General features: G+C 37.9%; 1 protein-coding gene across 1 annotated transcript in view; it reads left to right on the forward strand.

Moving 5' to 3' along the window:
• Positions 1–3,242: 3,242 nt before the first annotated feature.
• The window catches only part of KRR1 (KRR1 small subunit processome component), a 114,418-nt gene continuing 92,740 nt past the window's right edge, over positions 3,243–24,920 (forward strand). The window contains exon 1 of the mRNA XM_040491381.1: positions 3,243–3,282. Within this exon, the coding sequence (XP_040347315.1) occupies positions 3,258–3,282 (25 nt within the window). The 5' untranslated portion in view covers positions 3,243–3,257. The remainder of the gene's footprint in view (positions 3,283–24,920) is intronic.

The following is a 24,920-nucleotide window of genomic DNA, read 5'->3' on the forward strand; positions in this document are numbered from 1 at the left end:
GACCACAGTCATAAAAAGATTTTTTAATAGCGACCCACCACACACACACACACACACACACACGCACACACACAGATGCATGTGTATGTATGTTTCCTGTAATAATGCTTTTCCTTATTAAATGTGATATAATTTATCGTTTTTTAAAGTTTAATAGAGAGTGTGGGTGCACGTGCACACACAAGTGGGGGAGGGGCAAAGGGGGGGAGAGAGAGAGAGAGAGAGAGAGAGAGAGAGAGAGAGAGAGACCCAAGCAGGCTCCACACTGTCAGCGCAAAGCCCAACATGGAGCTTGATCTCATGAACTGTGAGATCCTGACATAAGCAGAAGTCAAGAGTCTGATGCTTAACTGACTGAGCCACCCAGACATGCCTATTTTATCATTTTTAATTCTGTTTTCTTCTGTGCAGTTCTATTTCACTTAAAAATGCTACTTGCAATCCACTAGGCTTGATTCCATGATCCAATAATAGGTTGTGCTCTGCAGTTTGGAAACCACTGCCTTTAGTAATCTGTAGAGAAGGAGATGCCAACTGGCTACCCACTGACCGTATTTGGCATGGAGATGTGTTCTCTTTGGCCGGCATACTCATTTCTGGCATACACACATGCAATGCTTGAGTAAAATTTTAAATATCGGAGATTTCATATGAAAGTTTAAATAAAAGAATCTGGATGTCCAAACTCTTTTGACAAGTGAAAATTTTTTGGTAATATTAATGGGTAATATTACCTATTACCAGATATTAGCTGTAGCTGAGAAGCAGCCGTCTCCTAGTACCCCTCACACTCAAGCATTTCTACATGTTATTCTCCCTGACACTGAATATCAGCTGCCGTTTAAGGTTGTGCTTGTGTTCTTTCTGTTGTTGATATTTCCTTATAAAAGAAAAGGTAGCTGTTTACTGTATCAGAGAGTAAGCGAACCACATTATTTTTCTCACATACAGCCTGCTTCAGTTATTTATGCTACCTTCAGATCCCTGTAAGCAGTTTGGTTTGTGAATCATAGTATAGCATGTGAAAGGCTGAGAGTCAAGGATGGAAGCCTAGGCAGTACCCACAATAAAGGAAAGAAGAAAAAGAGCCCAGAAAGATACAAAAAGGGAATAACCAGAGGGTTGGGAGCAAATTCATAAGAATAGAATGATAGGGACATGAGGGGTCAAGAGCATCCAATTCAGGCTGTGCACTCTCTCTTAAATCAAAAGCATTTGTGGACGTAATTAACAAAACTTCCAAAGAAGATTCTGCTCTCTTTAGATGATTCATCTCGATGTCTGATTCCCACTGTCAGGAAGAAACATAAATAAAGGCTTTCACAGAGCAGGACCTGTCTCAACATGCCAGCATTCAGAGGATGAGGGTACTAAATGCAGTAGCCAGATACAATTTTGTTGGTTGCGTCTTTTGGATTGAACAAGAATGTGGCTCCTGCACATGTCCTGCTATTTAGAGTTAGGTTCATGAGACAGAAGTGGAAATGGAAGCGGCTGTCTCACTGTGGATTGGGACCGAGCACTTCGGCATAATTTTAGCCATCCATTGACGTGTCTCAAATCACTTAACCCTGATGGGTCCAAGAGCCCTGACAGTAACTGAGGTCAGAACCGTGGCACCCTAATACTCTTATTAAGCTTTGAGTCTGTCCTAGCAGCAGCTCACTGTCATGGCACAGTGTCCATCATTGGGGTGGACATATAAGATGAGTTGAAGTCCTAGGAATAAGGCTTTGAGACGTTTTAGGTCACATAAGGAAGTCATTTGCAATCAGTGTTGACCAAGGACACTCAGTTAATAATATAGATAACTTGAAGAAATTGGAGATCTGAAATTTCCAATGCACCCTGAAAGAATCAAAAGCTGCCTGGGCATTAACTATTAATTGTTGCATTAGACACTTCAAAGGAGGGAAACAAACCGAGCTCTGCTGTAATTTTCCCAAAAATGCTAAACTCTGACCCCAAAACAAAAATAATTTTAAGAAGGATTTCCTACTTCAATCACTAATCTTTTTTTTGTTGTTGTTTAATAATAAAGGAAGAAAGAAGAAACAAAAAGAAAAGACAAACTATTCTTGCCTAAGTGTCGTTCTTGGAAGCAGAGGAGTGTTTGCTTTTCTTTTGTTCTTTCAAATCCCAGGGAAGCGATGCAGGCTGGAGCTGCTCTTTGCCTTTTCATCTGCCAGGAAATAGCATACAAAGGCGAGGCTTCCCTGAGCAGGGCAGAGACATTGTGTTTTCTTTTTTCAATTCCCTGTTGAGCTGAGCCTTTACAAAAAATCTGCCCACTGTGCTTCTCTTGTGTTGTAAGCACCATGACTTGTGTTTTATTCTTTATATATCACATTTCCCATGTTTTATCATGTTAGCAAGTTAAAATGAATGCACATTTTAAAGTGCTCACAAGTGGAAAGTCGTTATTTCTTTGATTATGAATAAAGGTAGGGCTGCTAAAATATTCTAAGGGTAAATTCGCCTAGAATTAATGTACATAAAATATTCCATAGGTTAGGTAGCCAGGCATAACATGAACAAATCAAATCTCCAAGATCTAAGATTTTACAATAAATGAAAGCATGCATATAGATAATAAACATTATAATGAGAATTTCATTTCCTGCAAAGATATTGTCAAATATAGGACGAAATGACCAACATAACATATAGGGCAAAAATGACTTACTAGTGCTTAACAGTCTTGAAGAGGGTCACTTCTTACCCAAAACTCACCAATCAAATAAATCCCTCTTCTTCTAGGGAGGGAGACCAAGAGTGTGCTGGTTTAGCTGAAATCTCACCTTTGGAAGCATGAGGCTAAGAAAGGAGAGAGTCCTTGAGAGGATCCAGCAGACCTTGTAGAGACCTACAAGAGATGCTTGTGCTCAGGTTGACAGGGGAAGACAGAATGAGAGAATGAGGGGCCGTGCATGTTTGGAACACATAGTCAAAGATAAATAAATGATAGCTCTTGTGATTAGGATAGATATGGCCCTCAATTGCAATAGAGTCTTGTTATGTATAATACTGACATTTTACATGTATTCTGCATACCTTCTATTCTTTGAGGTATGATCATGTATGGCAGTGATAGAAGACTATTATAATTTTATTAATATTCTCATTTTATAGGTAAGGAAACCAAGGCTTAGAGATCTGCCCATAATCACCCAATGAAGGTGTGCAACATCTGGATCTAGAGCCCAAATCTTCTTCTCAGCTGTGAATGAGTTCTCACAAAGGGAGATCATGTGGTTATGAACCCTTGGCCTAACAGTGGAGGTATGTCCTTTCATCAATGTTTGAAAGCTAACTATAGATACCTGAGACCATTAGGGTTTGCAGCACTCTATTTTTATGGGGTTAATTATAACCAGTCTTGAGATTGCAGTCACCTTTCTATAACCATTCCCTGACTCCGTAACTGTTTATCAAAAGAGGAAATAGAAGACATTCGATATATGATTATTGAATAAATTGCAAGACCTCCTTTGGGTATAGCAAGATCAGTGTATTTCCAGGCCATGGTTAATCGTAAAATATAAAAACTAATGATTTGCTTCTCACATTTTTTTTATTTGATGGTGATAAAACCCACCTTAAAGTTTCAAAGGCTATTTTTTCATAGTTTACCCTCAACTATGATTGTAGACAGGTGGCTGAGATTGTTGCTAAAGGAAATTAAGCATGGAAAAGAGGAAATAAAGAAGCACAGGCTGGAGGGTTCAGTCTGAGGGTGAGAAGCAGCAGCGACCAGCATCCAGGAGCAGCGATGGGGAGGAAAACTTTGGTAGAGTGTCCAGTGGCCTTGACCAGCAGGGCCGAGGATGGCATCGTTCTGGTCACTTCTTGGTGTCATTTTTGAGGAACCCTCGAAACCCATTAGAGGAACCCTCTAGCCATTGTTCCCGCCTAGTTTCTAAGCCTATTTCTCCAGCTATCCTTGCTATTTTGTGAGCCATGAGATATCCTTCCAGTAAATGCCTTTCTGCCTAAATTGGCTAGAGTCAGTTTCTGTTGCAAATTAAAAAAAAAAAAAAATCCCAGTTGATGCGTTGCACAGACGTTGTTCACATCACAAGTATATATGGACTAAGGAATGTGTGCTCATCACTATCTTAGATGTTAAGGATAACAGCAATGAATATGATCAACAAGGTACTTGCCTTTATGAAGAAATTTTAGTTAGGTGCAGAAAGACCATAAACAAGAAAACAAATGAGCAAAATAATGTCAGCGAGCAACAAGTGTTACGGAGAAAAAAAAATCACAGGCCTGGGGGAGAATAACTGGGCAGCAAGGCTGTTGCACTTTGGATTGGGAGGCTTTAGAACATCTCTCTGGCGAGGTGGTATTTGACCTGAGAGCAGAATGAAAAACAACAACACAACAAAACAGTAATGGGTAAGTCTCAGGGCAATATATTCCAGGCAGAGGTACTAGCAGAAGCAGGGGTCCTGAGGTGGGAATGAATGGGATGTGTTCGAGCAACATTAAAAAAGAAAATACAGGTGGAGCCCGGCGACAAGTGGGGAGGAGTGAAGATGAACGCAGACAGAGGCTAGAGCTTGTAGGGCCTTGTAGGCCACAGTTAGGGGTTCTGATTTTGTTCTAAGGATTTTAAGTAAGAAAGTGAGAGAAATTAATTCATATTCTAAAAAGATGGTTCTGATGGTGTGTGGAGAATGGATCATGAAAAGACAAAAGTGGAAGCCACAAGATCTGTTGGGTGCCTGTTCCAAGAGCCTGGGCCAGATGGAAGAGGTTAGCGGGGACAGAGTGAAGAAAGCGTATGCCGCCAGCTGCTTCTCTTACACCTCTGGAAAGTTTATGTTAATCAAGGGACCGTGAACCAGGGCCACCATGTAAATGCTTGAATAAACACTTCCACTTCCAAGCAACTGAGAAAGTCCAGGCAGTTTCTTTGTTTAATTTTTGTGTAATTTTCCATTCCATTCAGCTGAAAAGAACAGTCAGGCAAACATCGCTGCTCAATTCTTTGGCTTTGTGATAGAGAGAAACAGAACATAATGTCCCCAAAACCAAAATTCATTTTCCTCACACTGAGATGTTTTCTCAGTTAATTCAAGGTTTCATGACAAAGTATGTTTGCTTAAAATTGTAGAAATATAGGCTGGTCAAAGTCATTCTCCAAACAGTGGTCTTAATCTAAAATATTTATGTGTAAATGTGTAATACTGTTTTGTGTATAGTTAAACAAGCCAGATATTTTAGAAACATAGTGCCTGGTGTTTGCTCAAGTTCTTTATAATTAACTCCATAAAACCAATACAAAAAATTATCGACAGCAAATACTGATTACTTATCACTGTTTATTGATTCTATTAATACTTCTGTGAAACTATTCCTAATCTTAAATAAAATAAGAACGTGAAAGAACAGTTTATGAAATAATTCAGCAAAAAAGTTTCTTATTTTGCCTTTCACAACAATAGGGGATCTTTTGGTGCTATTAAAAATTACTGATGGACAACAAGATGGATAATTAGGATGTTATCTAATTAGTAAATTGACTCACATTGTCTCCATGTATAAATGGTTTGACTTTTAAGTGAAATGATTAGTAAGATCAAATAATTGTCAATTCAGCTAATATAGTTTTTAGTCCTCTTTGAATGAATTATTTCCTCTCAGCTAATTATGCCGGAAGGAGATGTATTTTTGTATTTAGCTGTGCCGAATGTCATTTTATTTATTATTATTATTTTTTTTTAACGTTTATTTATTTTTGAGACAGAGAGACAGAGCATGAACGGGGGAGGGTCAGAGAGAGAGGGAGACACAGAATCTGAAACAGGCTCCAGGCTCTGAGCGGTCAGCACAGAGCCCGACGCGGGGCTCGAACTCACGGAGTGTGAGATCGTGACCTGAGCCGAAGTCGGCCGCTTAACCGACTGAGCCACCCAGGCGCCCTCCGAATGTCATTTTAAATTTGCCTTCCAAGGAGAGGGCCTTATGGAACTAGGTTTTAATTGGCCACAGCGGAAATATGGGTAACATCGACTTGATCTAAGGCAAGAGATCAAAACTAAGAGATTGAAAGATAATTTTCAGGTATTAGGGGCAGGATATAAGTTTTATGGAAAACCTACTCTCTATTAGATATTGTGCTAAGCGTTTTATCTATTTAAGGTAAGAGCCCTGCGAATAAGCCTATAGAGAAGGCAGCTCCAAAGGATGTCACATCTAATGAATGGCTGAACCAAGATTAAAATCTATGTATATCTACCTACAAATATTTTGGGCTTCCTATAGATTCTTGTTTAATCTCCCTCAGTATTCTCTCAGTAGTTAAGTCCAACTTTTTCCATTACTTCTGCCCCACCCCTATTCTAATTAGAACCTTTCACCCTGTAGGTAAGTGCACCTGACGCCTTAAAAAATATTTGCTTTTCTTCTGATCGTGAAAGTGAGATGTACTTGCAGAAAACTTGGGAGCCACAGAGGAATTTTAAAAATATCCTATGTTCTTTGAACATGAAAATAACCTCTGTTAATGTTTTGATGTCATTTATGTCTTTCTCTTGAGTATTTTTCATACAAATTTGGGATTATGTTTCATCTCCAGCTTCGTGTTCTGCTGGGTTTATCTGTTATTGTATCATTATATTTTTTCCTAGTTCACTAAATATCCTTTGAAAATGTAATATTTATATGGTGTAAACCACCCTTCTGAATGGATTACTAGAATACATTTAATCATTCTCTCATATATGAATATAATTTTAATCAAGTTTTCCTCTTTTTAAATCCTATTATAATAAACATACCTATTTGCTCACTCTCTGATGATTTGCTGAAAATACATTCCTATAAGTAGAATCCCTGTATTTAAAGAACCCCTCTTTTTTAAAAAGGCTTTTAATACGTATTGACACATTTCTCTGGTTGCTTTCCATGTAAGTTGTAACAGTTTGTTCTCTTTCTCATCTTCAGCATGCTACACCCACAAAATAACTTTAAATTTGAGAAGCAAAAATTCCATCTAATTATGGTTTTAATTTGAATTTTAGCTTACTAGTACAAATGGATCTTTTAAGATAAGTTTATTTGTTCTTTGCATTTCTTCTGTAACTTGACCTCTCATGTTCTTTGGCTTTTTCTTACTAATTTGAGTTGGAGGATGTTTCCTCTTTTTTAATTTTCTTGAAGAATTTTTATAAGATTAGAAGGATCTGGTTTCAGAATGTTTGGTAGGAATTCACCTGTAAATCTGTTTCAGCTGATTTATTCTTTGTAGGTAGATTTTACAATGTTGATTCAATTTGTTTAATGGTTATGATACATACAAGATACTTCTTAGAGTTAGCTTTGGTAAGTTATATATTTCTAGGAATATATCACTTTTATCTAAGGTTTACATTTTACTGGCATAAAGTTGATTTTTAAGATTTCTTTGGAGATTAAATAATTTTCCTGTTTTATTTATTTATTTCTTAGTTTTCCTTACAATTTTTTACAATAAATTTACAATATACAATACAATAAATTTTATGATACAATAAATATTAGTTTTTTGGTGACTGTTTTGTTTCAGGTGGTTAAGCTTATCAACCTGTTCCCCCTACCCCACTTTGGCGTATCTTAAAAAAAAAAAGTTCAAATCAAGTTACCCTTAAGTTTTTCTTTTTGTTTTGTTTTGTTTTGTTTTGTTTTGTTTTTTTGCTTGTTTGTTTTTGTATTGTAAATTTTCCAAATCTGCTGTGGAATTTGAGGGATGCGTTGATCAAGAGCGCTGAGGCAGCTTGAGCAGTGCTGAGTAATGTATAGAACTGTTGAATTGTGGGGAGCCTGGGTGGCTCGGTCAGTTAAGCAATGGACTCGTGATATCGGCTCAGGTCATATCTCACGGTTCGTGAGTTTGGGCTCTGCACTGACAGTGTGGAGCCTGCTTGGGATCCTGTCTGTCTCTGCCTCTCCCTTGCTTGTTTGTGCTCTCTCTCTCTCTCTCTCTCTGTCAAAATAAATAAACTTAAAAAAATAGTTGAATCGCCATATTGTACACCTGAAACTAATATAACACTGTATGTTAATTACACTGAAAAAAAAGAACACAGAAGCCGGCAGCTCCCACTCTGTGTCAGTTTACTAGGACTGCCGGAACAGAATACCACAGACTGTTTACTGGGTGGCTTCGACAACAGAAACATTGATCCCGGTTCTGGGTGCTGGAAGTCCAAAATCAGTAGGTTCAGTTTCTTCTGAGGCCTCTCTCCTCAACCTGCGGGTGGCCGCCCTCTTACTGCCTCTTTACACGGTCATCCATTCTTTGTGCGTGCACCCCCCGTGTCTCTTTGTGTCTTAATATCTTCTTCTTATAAGGACACCAGTGAGATTGGGTTAGGGCCCACTCTAATGGCCTCATTTAAAATTTTTTTTTTCAACGTTTATTTATTTTTGGGACAGAGAGAGACAGAGCATGAACGGGGGAGGGGCAGAGAGAGAGGGAGACACAGAATCAGAAACAGGCTCCAGGCTCTGAACCATCAGCCCAGAGCCTGACGTGGGGCTTGAACTCACGGAGTGCGAGATCGTGACCTGGCTGAAGCCGGACGCTTAACCGACTGCGCCACCCAGGCGCCACTCTAATGGCCTCATTTTAATTTAATTACCTCTTTAAAGGCTCTGCCTTCAAATACAGTCACTTCTGAGGTACTGGGGTTTGGTCTTCAACATATGAATTTGGGGGCAAGGGTAAAATTCAGCCCAAAATGTCATCTTTGGGGGACTTGGTCTTGAGAACTTGTGGATCATCACTCTGGAGCTCTCTCAGGAAAAGCTCTAGGAGAGGTTAGAAACTTGGGCCTTGGGGCGTCTGGGTGGCTCAGCGGTTAAGCGTCCAACTTTGGCTCAGGTCATGATCTCACAGTCCGTGAGTTTGAGCCCCGCGTCGGGCTCTGTGCTGACAGCTCGGAACCTGGAGCCTGCTTCAGATTCTGTGTCTCCCTCTCTCTCTGATCCTCCCCCTTTCATGCTCTGTCTCTCTCTGTCTCAACAATAAATAAATGTTAAAAAAAATTTAAAAATAAAAAACTAAAAAAAAAAAAAAAAAGAAACTTGGTCCTTAATGAAAATGCAGAGGAAAAAGAAGCTATGTTCAACGTTAGTACTTGTATTTTTCTAAACCTCTATGCCATTTGTTTTTACTACTCTACCTAAAATGGATTGAAAATGGGATGAAATTTCTCACTACATTATTTGTGGGTTTCTGCAGGAATTTCTAATAATGTCTCTTTATTCCTAATAGCATGAGGTATATTAATATGCACTTAAAATAGGTGAAGAACTAATTTCAGTTTAGAAGTAAGAGAATATGTTATGAAAGTCAAGAACTTACCTTTTGATCCAACAATGATACAATTAAAAGAAATTCCCTCTGACCTTTGATTAATGATTTGATCTTTACTTTTACTGCTCTAGCCAGCTTTTAAACTTTCATTGCATTTTCTTCATAGGAATTTTGGTGGGTAGCTCGTAGACATAATCAGACATGTTTAGCCACACGTCCCTTTTATATACTTGCTAAAATGACTGCTTTTCCTATCTTGCTACCCATCACCATATCATTCCCCAAAGTTTTTAATTTTTAACTGAATTATAATTGACATATAACTTTATATTTGTTTCATGCATATAACATAATTATTTGATATTTGTATATATTGCAAAATGAACATCATAATAAGACAAGTTAACATCCTTCACCACACAGCTACAAATTTCTTTTTCTCGTGATGAGAACTTCTAAGACTTACTCTCTTAGCAGCCTTCAAATATGCAATATAGTATTATTAACTATAGTTTCCATGCTGTACATTACATCCTCATGACTTAATTTATTTTATAACTGGACGTTGGTACCTTTTGACTTCCTTTACTCTTTTTGCCCACTCCCATCCCACCTCTGGCAGTAACCACTAATCTGTTTTCTGTATCTGTGAGCTCAGTTTTTTTGTTTTGTTTTTTGGTTCCACACATAAGAGTGAGCATATGGAATTTGTCTTACTCTCTGTGACTTATTTCACTTAGCGTAATGCCCTCAAGGCCCATTCATGTTGTTGCAAATGGCAAGATTTCCTTCCTTTTAATGGCTGAGTAATATTCTATTGTATACACAGACAACACACACACACACACCCCCCACATTTTCATTATCCATACACTGATGGACACAGGTCGTTTCCATACCTTGGCTATGGTATATAATGCTGCAATGAACATGGGAGTGCATATATCTTTCTAAGTTAAGAGTTTGTGTTTTCTACAGATAAATTCCCAGAAGTGAAATTGCTAAATCATATGCTAGTTTTATTCTTTTTTAATTTATTTCTTTTTAGAGAGATAGAGAGAGAGAGAGAGAGAGAGAGAGAGAGAGAGAGAGAGAGACAGAGAGAGAACGAGCTGGGGAGGGCCAGAGAGAGAAGAAGAGAGAGAATCCCAAGCAGGCTTCGTGCTGTCAGCACAAAGCCCAATGCGGGGCTCAAACTCATGAACCGTGAGATCATGACCTGAGCTGAAGTCAGACACTCAACTGACTGAGCCACCCAGGCACCCCATCGTCTGTGTTTTTTATAGTAACTATACCAATGTAAATATTTCTGCCAAGAGTGCACAAATGTTCCTTTTCTCCACATCATTCTAATAACCATTCTAACAGGCATGAGGTGCTATCTCATTTTGTTTTGATTTGAATTTCCCTGATGATGAGTGATGTTGAGTACCTTTTCATATATCTGTTGCTGCCCCCCTATGTTTTTGTTCTAACTCTTCTCTCCTTTTCTTCCCTGCCTCAGAGAGTTATTACTAAGACTAATCCTCTATGTACATTCCTTTTGCTGTTCCCTCCCCCCTCCCAGGGCATTGGTCTCCACTGTATGGTTCAGGCTTTCTAGGAGGTACCAAGGTACCAACATTCTTTTGGGGAGCAGGGAAAATGCTAGAACTATTAATTACATTTATTTTATCTCCTCTTCAGTTGTTTTTGTTTTATAATTATATTCTATAATGTATAATGTATAATTACATAGCACAGGTACAATTTACCGATAAACATATGTGTAAATGGTTTATTAAATGAACAGAACTCATCGGGGTGTGCCCCAGATTGAATGATTTGCATGCAGGAAGTTTCTTGGGGAATGTTCTCAGGATCAACATCCGTGGAGGTTGAAGGAGACAGGATTGCACCATGGGTCTCAACTGGGGCAGATTTAATACCCCAAGATATATTTAGCATCATGGGGAAATATATTGGCATCTAGTGGGTAGAAGCCAAGGATACTGTTAAATACCCTCTAATGCACAAAGTCGCCCATCCAACAAAGAATTGTCCCCCTCAAAATGTCAATCTTGCTGAATTTGAGAAACACTGGGGCAGAAGGAGAAGTCGGGTGGCAGTCACAGCCGAGGCCTCATTTTATTCAGCAGGGAGCTCTGGAGTTGCGTCCTTTGGTGTCCAGCATGGACCAGTCATTGGATACAGGCTGCCTTCAGAAATGGCCTGTTTTGAAAGTCTACAGTATGCACTCTTTTGTGCACAGCTTCTTTTGCTCAACATTGTATTTATGACATTCAAGTTATTGTTGCATACAGCTGTAGCTACTTCCCTTTTATTGCCATATACTATTTCGCTGCATGAATATATCACATATTCTACCCCTGTACCATAGGTGAACATTTGAGATGTTTCTAATTTTTTTCCTATCACAAATAATGCTTCTGTGAACATTCTGGTATACATCTCTAGCTACACATGAGCATGTATTTATATTGGGTATATATCTAAAAGTGGAAGCACTGAGTCATTGGTTTTGCACATTTTCAACTTTAGTAGATAATGACAAATAGTCTTCCAAAATGGTTTTGCCAATTTACAGTCTCACCGGCAGTGTGTGAGTGTTCCCATTGTTCTGTGTCCTTGTGAACACCTGGTGTTGTCAACCTTTTAAATGTTACCATTTTGATGAGTTTGTAGTGGTGCCACACTATGAAACTGAATGAATTTTCCCAATGACTGATGAGGTCATCATGTGTTTATGGTCACTTGAATACCTTATTTAGTGAAAACCTGCTTAAGACTGTTGCTCACTTTTCTATTTTGTTGCCTATTCTCTTCTTCTTGATCTATGGGTTCATCATAATCTAAATACAACCCCTTTATTAATTGTGTATTTTCCAAATATCTTCCCCTATTTTCATATTCTTAAAGTCTTTTGATGAAGTTATTAATTTTAATCCAAATTTTTCATTTCTTCCTACTGGTTAGTGTTTTTTTCCCCACTATATAGCCTAGATCATGAGCATGTTGTCCTCCAGAAATTTTATTGTTTAGTCTGTCATATTTAGATCTACAGTCTACTTGGAACTGATTTTATGTATGGTGGAAAGTAAAGAGTTAGAATTCCATTTTGTTTCCAAGTGGATGTCTAATTAATTTACCCAGAATCGTTTATTCAACTTTCCTACTGTTTTTATTGCCTACTTTGTTGAACATTGAGTCCATACATGCAAGGGTGTTTTTCTTTTCTGTTTTGTTGGTATATTTGTCCATTTTTTCCCCCTTAACTAGTAGAGCTTTATAATAAGTCTTGATATCCAGTAGAGCAAATCATCTAATCTTGTTTTTCTTTTTTTGTTAAGTTTTTTTTATTTTAATTCCAGTAGAGTTAACATACAGTGTTATACTAGTTTTAGGTGTACAATATGCTGATTCAACAATCCTATACGTTACTCAGTGTACTGAGTGTACTTTTAATCCACATCCCCTATTTCATCCATTCCCCCCCCCCCCCCACCTACCTCCTCTCTGGTAACTATCAGTTTGTTCTCTATACTTAAGAGTCTGCTCCTTGGTTTCTCTCTCGCGCTCGCTCTTTCTCTCTCTCTCCTCTTCGATCATCTGTTTTGTTTCTTAAATTTCATATAGGTGAAATCATATGTTATTTGTCTCTCTGACTGACCGATTTCACTTAGCATTATACTCTCTAGTTCCATCCTTGTTGTTGCAAATGGAAAGGTTGCATTTTTATGGCTGAATAATATTACATTGTATTTTATACCACTTCTTCTTTATCAGTACATCTATTGATGGAAATTTGGGCTACTTCCATAGTTTGGCTATTGTAAATGATGCTGCAATAAACATAATAATGCTTTTGAATTAGTGTTTTTGTATTTTTTAGGTAAATGCCCAGTAGTGCAATTACTGGATCATAGGGTAGTTCTATTTTTGACTTTTTGAGGAGCCTCCAAACTGTTTGCCACAGTGGCTGCACCGGTTTGCGTTCCCACCAACTGTGCACGAGCGTTCTTTTTTCTCCACATCTTCATCAACACTTGTTGTTTTTGTGTTTTTGATTTTAGCCGTTCTTACAGGTGTGAGGTGATATCTCATTGCATTTCTGTAATGATGGTGATTTGAGCATCTTTTCATATGTCTATTGGCCATCTTGATGTCCTCTTTAGGAAAATATCTGTGTATGTCTTTTGCCCATTTAATTGGATTATTTTTGGGGGGGTGTTGAGTTGCATAAGTTCTTTATATATTTTGCATTCTAACCCTTTCTTGGATATGTCATTTGCAAATATCTTCCCCCATTCCATAGATTGCCTTTCAATTCCATAGACTACCTTGTTGATCGTTTCCTTTTCTGTGCAGAAACTTTTTATTTTGATGTAGTCTCAGTAGTTTATTTTTGCTTTTATTTCCCTTGACTCAGGAGACATACCTAGAAAAATGTTGCCATGACCAATGTTAGAGAACTTACTGCCTGTATTCTCTTCTAGGATTTTTATGGTTTCAAGTCTCACATCTAGGTCTTTAATACATTCTGAACTTATTTTTGTATATGGTGTAAGGAAGTGGTCCAGTTTTATCTTCCTTAGCTATCCACTTTTCCCAACAGCATTTGTTGAAAATATTGTCTTTTTCCCATCGTATATTCATTCCTCCTTTGTGGAAGATTAATTGGCCATATATTTGTGGGTTTATTTCCAGTTTTTCTGTTCTGTTCCATTAATCTATGTGTCTATTTTTATGCCAGTACCATACTGTTTTTATTACTACAGCTTTGTAATATAACTTCAAGTCTGGAATTGTGATGCCTCAAGTTTTGTTCGTCTTTTTCAAGATTGTTTTGGCTATTTGGGGTCTTTTGTGGTTTTATACAAATTTTAGGATTATTTGTTCTAGTTTTTGGAAAGTGCTGTTCATTTTTTTTTTTAATTATTAGTACGCAACACATGTATACTAGCAATCTTATAATTTTTAAAAAATTTTTATATATTTTCGAGAGAGAGAATGTGAGTAGGGGAGGGGCAGAGAGAGAGGGAGACACAGAATCCAAAGCAGGCTCCAGGCTCTGAGCTGTCAGCACAGAGGCTGACGCAGAGCTTGAACCCATGAACCATGAGATCATGACCTGCACCGAAGTCAGGCGATTAACTGACTGAGCCACCCAGGCACCCTGCTGTTGGTATTTTGATTAGGATTGCATTACATGTGTAGATTGGTTTGGGTAGTATAGACATTCTAACAATATTTGTCTTTAATTTCTTTCATCAGTGTTTTATAGTTTTCAGAAGTAACACTGTCCTGATTTTTCCCCCACAAATTAATTATAACTCTTCTAGAACTTCATATAAATGAAGTTACATACTATATACTCTTTTTACATAAGGTTTCTTTCTTTTAGCATAATTTTGAAATGTATACACATTATTGCTTATATCCGTAGTTTTTATTGCTGAGTAATATCCCATGAATATGATGCATTATGTTTATCCATTCTCCTCTTAATGGACACATGGGTTGTTTCCAGTTTTGCAATGTTATGAATAATGCTATTATGAACATTCTTACGCAAGTTTTTCTGTATAACTATATTTTCATTTATTTTGGTAAATATTAGGAGTGGGATCGCTAGGTTATAGAGTAGGTGTGTGTTTATTTTATAAGAACTGCCAGGAAATTTTCTGTGGTTATACTATTTACATTCCCACCAGCAATGTATGAAGGTTCCAGTTGTTCCACATTCTCATCAACATTTGGTGTTGTCAGTTTTTTTAAAAAAAAATGTTTAACATTTATTTAGTTTTGAGAGAGAGAGAGAGAGAGAGACAAAACGCGAGTTGGGGAGGGGCAGGGAGAGAGGGAGACACAGAATCCCAAGCAGGCTCCAGGCTCTGAGCTGTCAGCACAGAGCCCAACATGGGGCCCGAAGCCTCAAACCGTGAGATCATGACCTGAACTGAAGTCAGATGCTCAACCAGCTGAGCCACCCAGGCACCCCTGGTGTTGTCAGTTTTTAAAAATTTTTGCTGTTCTGGTTGTCATATAAAGAAATCTCATTGTGGCTTTAATTCGAATTTCTCTGATGAATAATGATGCTGAGATCATTTCCATGTATTTACTGACAATTTGTATATCTTGCTTTATGAATTGTCAATCCAAATGTTTTGTCTATTTTTTAAATTGGGTTGTATGTCTTCTTATTACTGAGATAATCTTTTTTATATACCCCAGATACCAGTTTTGCAGATTATCTTCTTTCAATGCATAGGTTGCCTGTTCATTTCTTAATAGTGTCTTTTGATAAGCAGAAGTTTTTGATGCAGTATAACTTAACAATTTTATTTAATTGATAACACATTCTGTGGTCCGTCTGTATTCTCCTCTTTTTCTAAAAGCTTTATAATTTTAGCTTTTACATGTAGATTTATGATGTGCCTCAAATTAATATTTGTGTATGGCATGTAATAAGACATAAAGTTCAGTATGTTCTGTATGCATATCCACCTGTTCTAGCACCGGTTGGTGAAGAACTTTTCATTACTCAGTGGGATCTTTTAACATTTAATGTAATTATTGACATAGTTGGATTTGGGTCTGCCATTTTATTTTTGGCTCTCTGTATGTCCCATCTGTTTCCCTTTAGCTTATTTGAATAATTTTTTAGAATCCCATTTGAATTTACTTATTGACTTTTTAGCTATACCTCTTCACATTAATTTTTATTGATTGCTGTAGGAATAAAGTAGATACCCTTAACATTTCACAGCATACTTAAAATATTGTACCACTTTGTAGCAATTTTGTAGTTTATTCCATTCTTTCCTTTATGCTGTAGTTTTTATATGGACTGTATATTTTTTTCCTAAGCCTGATAAGACAGTGTTTTTAATTTTTGGTTAAGCAGTCATATCTATTTTAAAGAAATTAGGGGCACCTGGGTGGCGCAGTCGGTTGAGCGTTCGACTTCGGCTCAGGTCATGATCTCACAGTTCGTGGTTCAAGCCCCGCATCGGGCTCTGTGCTGACAGCTCAGAGCCTGCAGCTTGCTTCAAATTCTGTGTCTCCCTCTCGGCCCTTCCCCTGTTCATGCTCTGTCTCTGTCTCAGAAATAAATAAATACATTAAAAAACTTTTTTAAAGAAATTAAAGGAAAAAAATTTTTATATTTGCCCACATATTTACCTACATGACCAATCAGCTATTTAGTTCTTTCAAGTTGTTCTTTCTAACTGTATCTTATAACATCATTTTTCTCTTTATTCTATTGTCGTATTTGTCTCCATAGTACCACATGACTAAATAATGCCTCTTAACTAATCACCTTTCCTTCAGACTCGCTGTTCTCAGATCTTCTCTCCAAGATATTGTAATGAGAAATACAGCAGCAATGAGGAGTCCCTGAGCAATTTGAGAAGAAAGTTAACATGTATAATCTAACTCAGTGAATTGCCTGTAAGTCAAGCCTATTTTCAACAATTTTATATTCTATGCATTGCCTTGTATTGGGCTTTGCACAAAGAAGACATTCAATGAATATTTATTAGATTGTTGGATGAACAAAGGGACTCCTTTTTCTTACATACAATGAAGGAGAACCTGTGTTACTAACACAAAGTTACTGCTCTGAAGGCTGATAATAACAACTAGCAAGACATGCATTGCATGGTATTGCTTCTCAGTGAAAATACACAAGCCACAAACAAATCTATTTCTTTGTGCGTAAAATAAAGGATGATTATAGACAGTCAGGAGAATCCTCTGGGAAAAGGGATGAAAATTTATGAATCATCCAGAAATCTGTCCAGCATATAGCATATGTCATATCATTCGATCCCAGGCAGTTTAATTTCAGAATGAAAGGACCTAAAAGTCCCTCTGCACTCAGGATATTAAATTCATGATCTAGTATTATTGCCACAAACATGGTGTCTGCTTATGAATGTCTCCAAGTACCTGTTTTATTTTCTAAAAGATGCAAACTGAGATGCTAAATGATATTTTCCCTTCTTCTCCTTCTTTACTTTGTGTTTTCTTTTCGTGGAAGCAGGTACATTTTATGCTCATTCAGCTAAACAAACTGCTGAATTTGTGAGCTGAGAAGAGACTCCTCAAAATGGCAGACAGGAGGGGTCTCAGATTAACTCAACAGCTGGATTTCTACACCAAGACCTGCTAAGAAAAATGAACTATGGGGAGCTAAAGAGAAAAGGAGGATAGTTTAATTAAAACTGGCTCAGGATGGAAACCTTAATGAATTGCAGTCCCAGAGCAGAGCAGAGCAGATCTCGAGACCCGAAAGTCCTAAGGGAACTGTCAATAATAAAGATGCAATTATCTGAACTGATTGCCCACGAGACTCCACTTGTTTTCGATAGTGCCACGTGTTGTTTCTCAGGGCATAATGATTTGGCAGAGAAATAACCTGGAAGAGTGTGCCGAAAATAGCTGCTTCGTAATTACATCGCTACTTTCTGTAAATCTGATAATGAGGTAATATCTGGTATGCAAAAATTAATCATGCATCCAGAGAGTTCTATATTAAATGTCACATGAGTGAAATTTCCACTCAGTAGATACAACCTAGTCACAAAAACCTCTGGGAAACTGCGTTCAAAAACCAATTATGGATAAAAGAAGCCAGATTTGCCTTCAGGTTTACAATGTCAACCTTATTAGAGCAGAGAGGAAAATTTCAATCTAGTGAAAGGACACGGTCTCATGCTGTCCCTGCAGTGTCCTGAATGGATCTGAGGGGTGTCAGGAGGCTGAGTGAATCCTTGGGAACTCTTGCAGAAGTCTGATGTGTTTATACTGTTGTTAATTAAAGTCCCTGTTTGCTACGACTTCTGTAACAAATTGCCACAAACGAAGTAGTATAATAATAAAAGTTTATTATTTTATAGTTCTTTAGGTCAGAAGTCTAAAATGTGTCCACAGGGCTGTCTTTCTGAAGGTGTTAGAGGAGAATCTATTTCTTGCCTTTTCCAGTCTTTAGAGGTCGTCTTCATTTCTTGACCGTGGTCTCTTCCTCCATCTTTAAAGCCAACACAAGCATCTTCTTTCCTCTCTCACCTCTGCTTCCATACACACATCTCTCTGACTCTATTCCTCCTACCTCCCTCATAAGAACTCTTCTGGTCACGTTGGGCGCACCTTCATAATCCAATATAATCTCCCCTTTTCACTATCCTTAACTTAATCACACCTGTACAATCTCTTTTACCAGGTAGATATCACATTTATAGGTTCTGGGGAGAGGATGTGGACATTTTGAGGGGCCATTATTCACCCTTCTACATCTCCCAAAAGGTCAGAAAGACTTGTAAGTAGAAATTAGCAACCTTTAGGTACCAAGGTATAGACTGATAGTATTTTATACTTTCCTGATATTGTGATAACTACATCCGTTGATTGTGTCAGCTGTGAATGCCAGGAGACTGCTACAGAGAAGCTTAAATTATGTAAGGAGGTTATTATCAGTCCTACAATAGAAAGTCCAAACAAAGGCAAGTCCATGGTTTCTCATGTTCTCTTCTTTTCCTGCTCTGCCATCCTTAGGGGTGACTGAGGCGCCTTATGTGTCCTACCAGGTTTCCAGGCAGGAAAAAGCAAAGCAGAAGGGTCAGCGCTAATAGACTTCCACTTACATCTTTCCCCATCCTCATCAACCAGTGATTGGATAAGACTGGCTCTTGTATTTTCAAAAATGTGTCCCTCGCTCACCCAACTTACCACAAGAGTCTCCCGATAATAACTGAACTCAACCACAGTGTGTTTACCTGTGACCCAAATAGCAAATATTTTAAAATCAAATTATTTAAATGAACCCAAATGAAAGATATGGTCGTAGTTTGCTTCTAAGCACATCAGCTGATTTTTACATTTTTTGAGGGACTGAATCAACAGGTTATCTCATCACTTTGTAAGTCAGCCTCTTGTAAGCACACGCCACTTTTCTAGATACTTCCCTTTCGCGGTCAGGATGGCTGTAGATTCAGGGCAGCCATTCTGTCCAACATATCTATGGCTCCTGTCCCCTGTTGATGAGTTGGGTCAAAAATCCCAGTATCCTTTCTGGACCCCACTTGTTGACCACAGTTGATTCACCTAAGACTGGACAACAACTGATAAAAACTGACTAGTCTTTTGCCTCAGAATTTTAAAATTGGAACTGAGAGAGAGAAGATTACTCTCTCCCTGTATGATTCGATTATAACACATAAATCAAGGAGCTATTGATCTCCACATTTCAGGTGTTGACTGGGGAGCAGAGGAAGCTAGTCCTCAGAGAAAAACCGTGGAGTAGAAGCAGAAAGGAGCACAGACAAAGCCCTGGTTCTAGATCATTCCGGGAGCCCAGCCATATTCCCATACTGGGTTTGGCTGCTGACTTTTAGTTATGAGAATGCTGGGGTTAGTTCAATGTAGCATTCTATTTTTTACAACCCAGATACAACTGTATATAATGTAGGATTATTACTGATCCATAAAAACTATGTCTGTAAAAGAACTACTGATGTTATAACAAAAGAAATCACTTTCATTAATTCAAAGGCAGAATTATGACTGCTGGGCTATAATTAATCAAACTAGTCTTATTTTTCACATATTCTTACTACATCACACAGTATGATAACATGATAAAGCATTTGAGATAACAATAATAAAATTCAGGACATATACATAAAATCCGGAAGAGTTACATACATCCAAAAGAAAATTTGAAGTATTTTTATAGAAATGAAATGTGTTTATTTCAGACTTTACTTCAAACCTCTGGCATAGACTAGAGAGGACTTCAGTGTAATATAAAAAAAATTTATTATCATTAAAAGGCTTGGTTTGGGATTTACTAACCTTGGAAATTAAGAAAGTGCCATATTTGTATTAGTCACAGAAAGCCATCTCTTAATATTTAAGATGAAAACAACTTTATCAATAGCTTACTTCGAGATTCTGAAATCTGACCGTTCAGAAGCCAATTATGTTTCATTTAAAATATAGCTATAGCATAAAGCACCAAAATGTGGATCTGCAGTGGTGAGAGAGTGTACTAGATCGCATATTACATTGCTCATTCGTAACGTTTCTTCCTAAAACTGCAAACAAAGCCATCTCAAACATCTTGTTAATGAGCCTTATTCCACCTCCTCTGGGAACGCAGACAGGGTTTTGCTTCCAGCCCTTCTGGAGGCAAGTGAGGAAATGGAACTGACTGGGCTATAAATCCAGATGAAACTCTCATATGAAGAGATTCTCATTTGTGCCATCTGCTCAGGCTGAACTGGAGATGAAATTATAAGGTGTCATTGGCACAATCCCTGGAGGATTGTCACCAAATGATCTTCCTCCAAATTTGCCTTCAACTAATCACAAGTTGCTTTCATTCCTTCTGCTGTGTTCATCATCATGTCACCAGCCTTGGATTTTCCCATCCCCGACACAGCTGACCAGTCCTTTTCTTGAAATGTGCTTCTCTGACATGCAGCTTTCGGAACATACTTTCTTTCAGACTCTTGTCTGTCTTCTCAATATGCCTATTTTCCTTCCCTTAGGTGCTAAATGTGGGCATTTTGGAATATTTTATCCTTAACTACCTCTTCATTAATCCCTATACTTTGACCTGGAGTTTCCACTGACATATTTGTGCAAATTCCCAAATCTTCCCTTGAGTTTTATTTCTGTTCCTCCATTAGCCAACTGGATACGTCCAACTACACTGGCCCGTCAGCAAATCGAAAACTTGCCACATCTTTGAACCCCCAAATATTTACCCTCCTGACTTTCCTAGCGCTATTTTCTTAAATTTTTAAACCTTTTATTTATTTTTGAGAGACAGAGACAGAGCATGAATGGGGGAGGAACAGAGAGAGAGGGAGACACAGAATCCAAAGCAGGCTCCGGTGTCTGAACTGTCAGCACAGAGCCCGATGCGGGGCTTCAACCCACAAACCGTGAGATCATGACCTGAGCCGAAGTCTGACGCTTAACCGACTGAACCACCCAGGCGCCCCTTTCAGTGCTATTAATGGTACGGTTAATTTCCAGTCTCCCAGCCTTAAAAACGGGAAGCAGGCTTTTTGTTTGTTTTTGTTATGGTTGGGGTTTTTTTTTGTTTTTGTTTTTGTTTTTTGTGTTTTTGTTTTTTTTTTACCTTTACTTTTCCTTCCCATTTTAAAAGTTGACAAGTTCTGGCTAGCCATAACTTAGTAATTTTGTTCTTAGTAATTTTGTCCCCACTTGTTTCTTACTCTAGTTTTTACCGCCATCATTTTGGCCCTCATTAGCTTTACGTTTAGACTATGGTGACTGTGAGGGGGCTGCTCACCGCCACCATAGAGGCGGCAGGTGAGCCTTGGCCCCCAGTTCAGTCACTGCAGATGCACTGAGGCTTTCCATGTCCAAGAAAGAAATCTCAGGAGCCTCCAAACTTGATAAAACCCGTGCTCACTTTATCATAACACCTGAGAGGACAGGCTCTATGGAAAAACAACAGAGAAGACTTCTTGGTATTCTGCAAGATAGAGGTTCTGCTGTCTTCTTGTAATTTGGCCATATTAGAATAAATGTTTTTCAAAGTAGAAGGGAGCTACTAATGAAATGAAGATACCAGTTACCCAGTAGCCTTCAGAGATGTTTCATTAACATCCTTCTGGGCTGTTACTCTTAACTTTCTCGTCTACCTATGTTTTCTACTAACACTGTGTTTTTTTAAATCAATGTTTATTTATTTTTGAGAGAGTGAGACAGAGCATGAGCAGGGAAGGGGCAAAGAGAGAGGGAGACACAGAATCCGAAGCAGACTCCAGGCTCTGAGCTGTCAGCACAGACCCCAGTACGGGGCTCAAACTCACGGACCACAAGATCATGACCTGAGCTGAATGAAGTCAGGTGCTTAACTGACTAAGCCACCTGGGTGCCCCTCTCCTAACACTTATCAGAGAGCTTGGGTGGATGAACAATGATGGCTTATAAGATGAGCAGCCCAGAGTAAGGAGACGTCCATACTTTCTCCTGCCCCTCTGCTTTGTACTGTCTGTGGAGTAAGAGGAGCTTGTCAGATGGCTCTTAACCTACCGAATAAAATAAGCAGTGGCACATGTTATGGACAGAAACAGTCAATTTGGGAATGTATTCCTGGGTTATCAGTGTGGAACACACCTTTCTGAAATCAAACAGAGCCAACCAATTTCCGGTATTAACTTTGTTTACAGACTTAATCCTGTAGCTTTCTGTCTGATAAACCTGTTTCTGTATCTTTTGACTAATTCCATGGCTTGTCTGGTGAGAGGAATTACTGAATTAGCTTATGCTCTTTTTAATTAGGAAAAAGGCACTTTACTAAGGATATGCTAATTATTTATATACACTAATACGTGTGATATAAATAGAAGTTCCATTAACTCAGAAACTTGACTATTTCTTTTATGCCAAAGTAAATTTTCTTGTTTTAAAAAATTCTATGAGAGGCACAGTTCCCCTATTCAGATGAATCTCCTAATCGTTTTAATATTCTTGAAAAGTATACTGATTAGCAGTATAAAACTTAGATTTAAAATCCTAATCATAAGAATTACTTTTGTTTTGTAAAATACATTTTACCATATTTGATTGCCTCTGTAATGTAGATGCATCTTATAATCAATAGCAAATGAAATTGCCCAGCCACCAGGGAGAAGGTAAGTTGATAAGTAGTTTTCCATGACTAGATACATGTGTATGAGCAATCGATCAATCAAATGTCACCTTAATAAGCGATTTGCATTAGTAACATCACACTCTGGTGAATTTTAAATTAAACTCAAACCCTCAACTGTCAGTTAAAATTTCTTTTAAAATTGATTTTATTATTCAATCTTGAAATGAATATTACTTTATATCTGGAAGATCATCTGCTTTGCCCCAAGTGATAAGTTGAAAGGCAGTAAAAGTGCCAAATTAGGGGGAAGAGAGAATTTTCTAAGATAGCAAAGATTGGTCTAGCCAATGCAAGCATCGTGAATGTCTAGCACCACAGCATTAAACATTCATCTGTTGAAAGGTCCCAGCTGGCTTATAAAATAAGCTATTTAACTTCCACTGGTACATAATTTAATTCCTAGATGCAAAACTACAAATTTAGCTAAATTGAAAGTTCACATGAATCTCCAGTACTATTTAGGATGTGCCAAGATCATGATCAAGATTCTGAAAAGCAGTATATCCTTGTAATGGCATATATGGCTCCTCAAGGCCAAGGGTGATTTAGAAAAATCTTTATATTCTCAATGTGAAGAAGAGTTAAGTCACTCTTTCTCAGTGTATGTTGATGGACTACTTGTATCAGGATTCATTGAGATGCTTGTGTAGAATTGATGGCATCCCTGGGGTCTGCTGCTCATCCCTGAAGTTGTAACATAAAAGCAGGGCCAGAAATATGCATTTTAACAAGCCTTTCACAATGACTCTGATGTATTTTAACATTTGAAGACTATTTTTAGATTCGTAGTTTGAGTGCAGTCCTAAGAAACAAGGTAGAATGCAAATATATGTGCCATTTATGGTTAATTAAGCTAAAAAGAAGATTGTGAACATTTAATATATTTTTCAAGCAAAAAGAGAGTTAAGGTGAATCCTACAGTCAATGATATTTTACAATGAAAGAGCTGTGATACTTTAACAACAGCGAGCTTACACGTCATATATAAAAAGGATGCATTTGAATTGCTTTATGAATATTCTTAATAGAACTATAAAGGCATTTTAAAAAGGAAGTATATGGGCATGATCCATATGCACAAGCTAAGCTAAGTCATTCTTGTCACCGAGGCATAAGTTCTGAAATGTATCCTATAGTTAGGTCTGGAAAAATTTAGTTCATTTGTTCAAGGAAGTGATCCAAGTCACCGCAGTTGGGGCAAAACATTTGAATACTGTTTAGAAAAAAAGCTTCATGGTGAAGGTAAGAGTAGCATAGATATAAATCACTAGGTCAAGTGCCTGGTAGATGCTCTCAACCAGGATGAGTTTACCTCCCAAGAGACGTTTTTGGTTGTGACACTGGGGTGGAGGAGAGATACCAGCGGCCAGAAATGCTGCTAAACTCTTTCAATGCACAAGACCCCACAGCAAAGAACTACCCAGCCCACTAGACAGTAGAACAGCGTCTTTCAATCTTAGCCCCACTGACATTGTGTGAAACTTGTAGATTTTCGTATTCTTGCTATATGTAGATTAATGGCAGAGCAGACTAGATATGACTTATTTATTTAGTTCTAAAGTTCTAAAAGCAGAGTTTTAAAAACTAAAGAGAAATGTAATCTTACTACCTACAATTTCTCTTTTATAAACATCCAGGCACTTTTGAAAGAAGCGGTAGTGTACAGAAAACCTGGGATAGGACACAAGTCCCCCTTTCTCACAAAACACATTTTAATTTCATTTAATGTAGCAGAGTATCATCATGAGCAATACAAAAAGTGTTTCCTGAGCCCATCCTCGGTATCATGCACTGTATCAGTCCCTGGAGAATTAATTGTGAACAAGGTATGTACAGTCTTTGCCCTTAGGGAGGCTACAATTTTACAGGGTAACCAAATTAAAAAAAAAAACTTTATCAAACATATAT

The sequence above is a fragment of the Herpailurus yagouaroundi genome, unplaced genomic scaffold, assembly GCF_014898765.1.
Source record: "Herpailurus yagouaroundi ecotype Mexico unplaced genomic scaffold, PumYag 182, whole genome shotgun sequence".
NCBI classification, from domain to species: domain Eukaryota; kingdom Metazoa; phylum Chordata; class Mammalia; order Carnivora; family Felidae; genus Herpailurus; species Herpailurus yagouaroundi.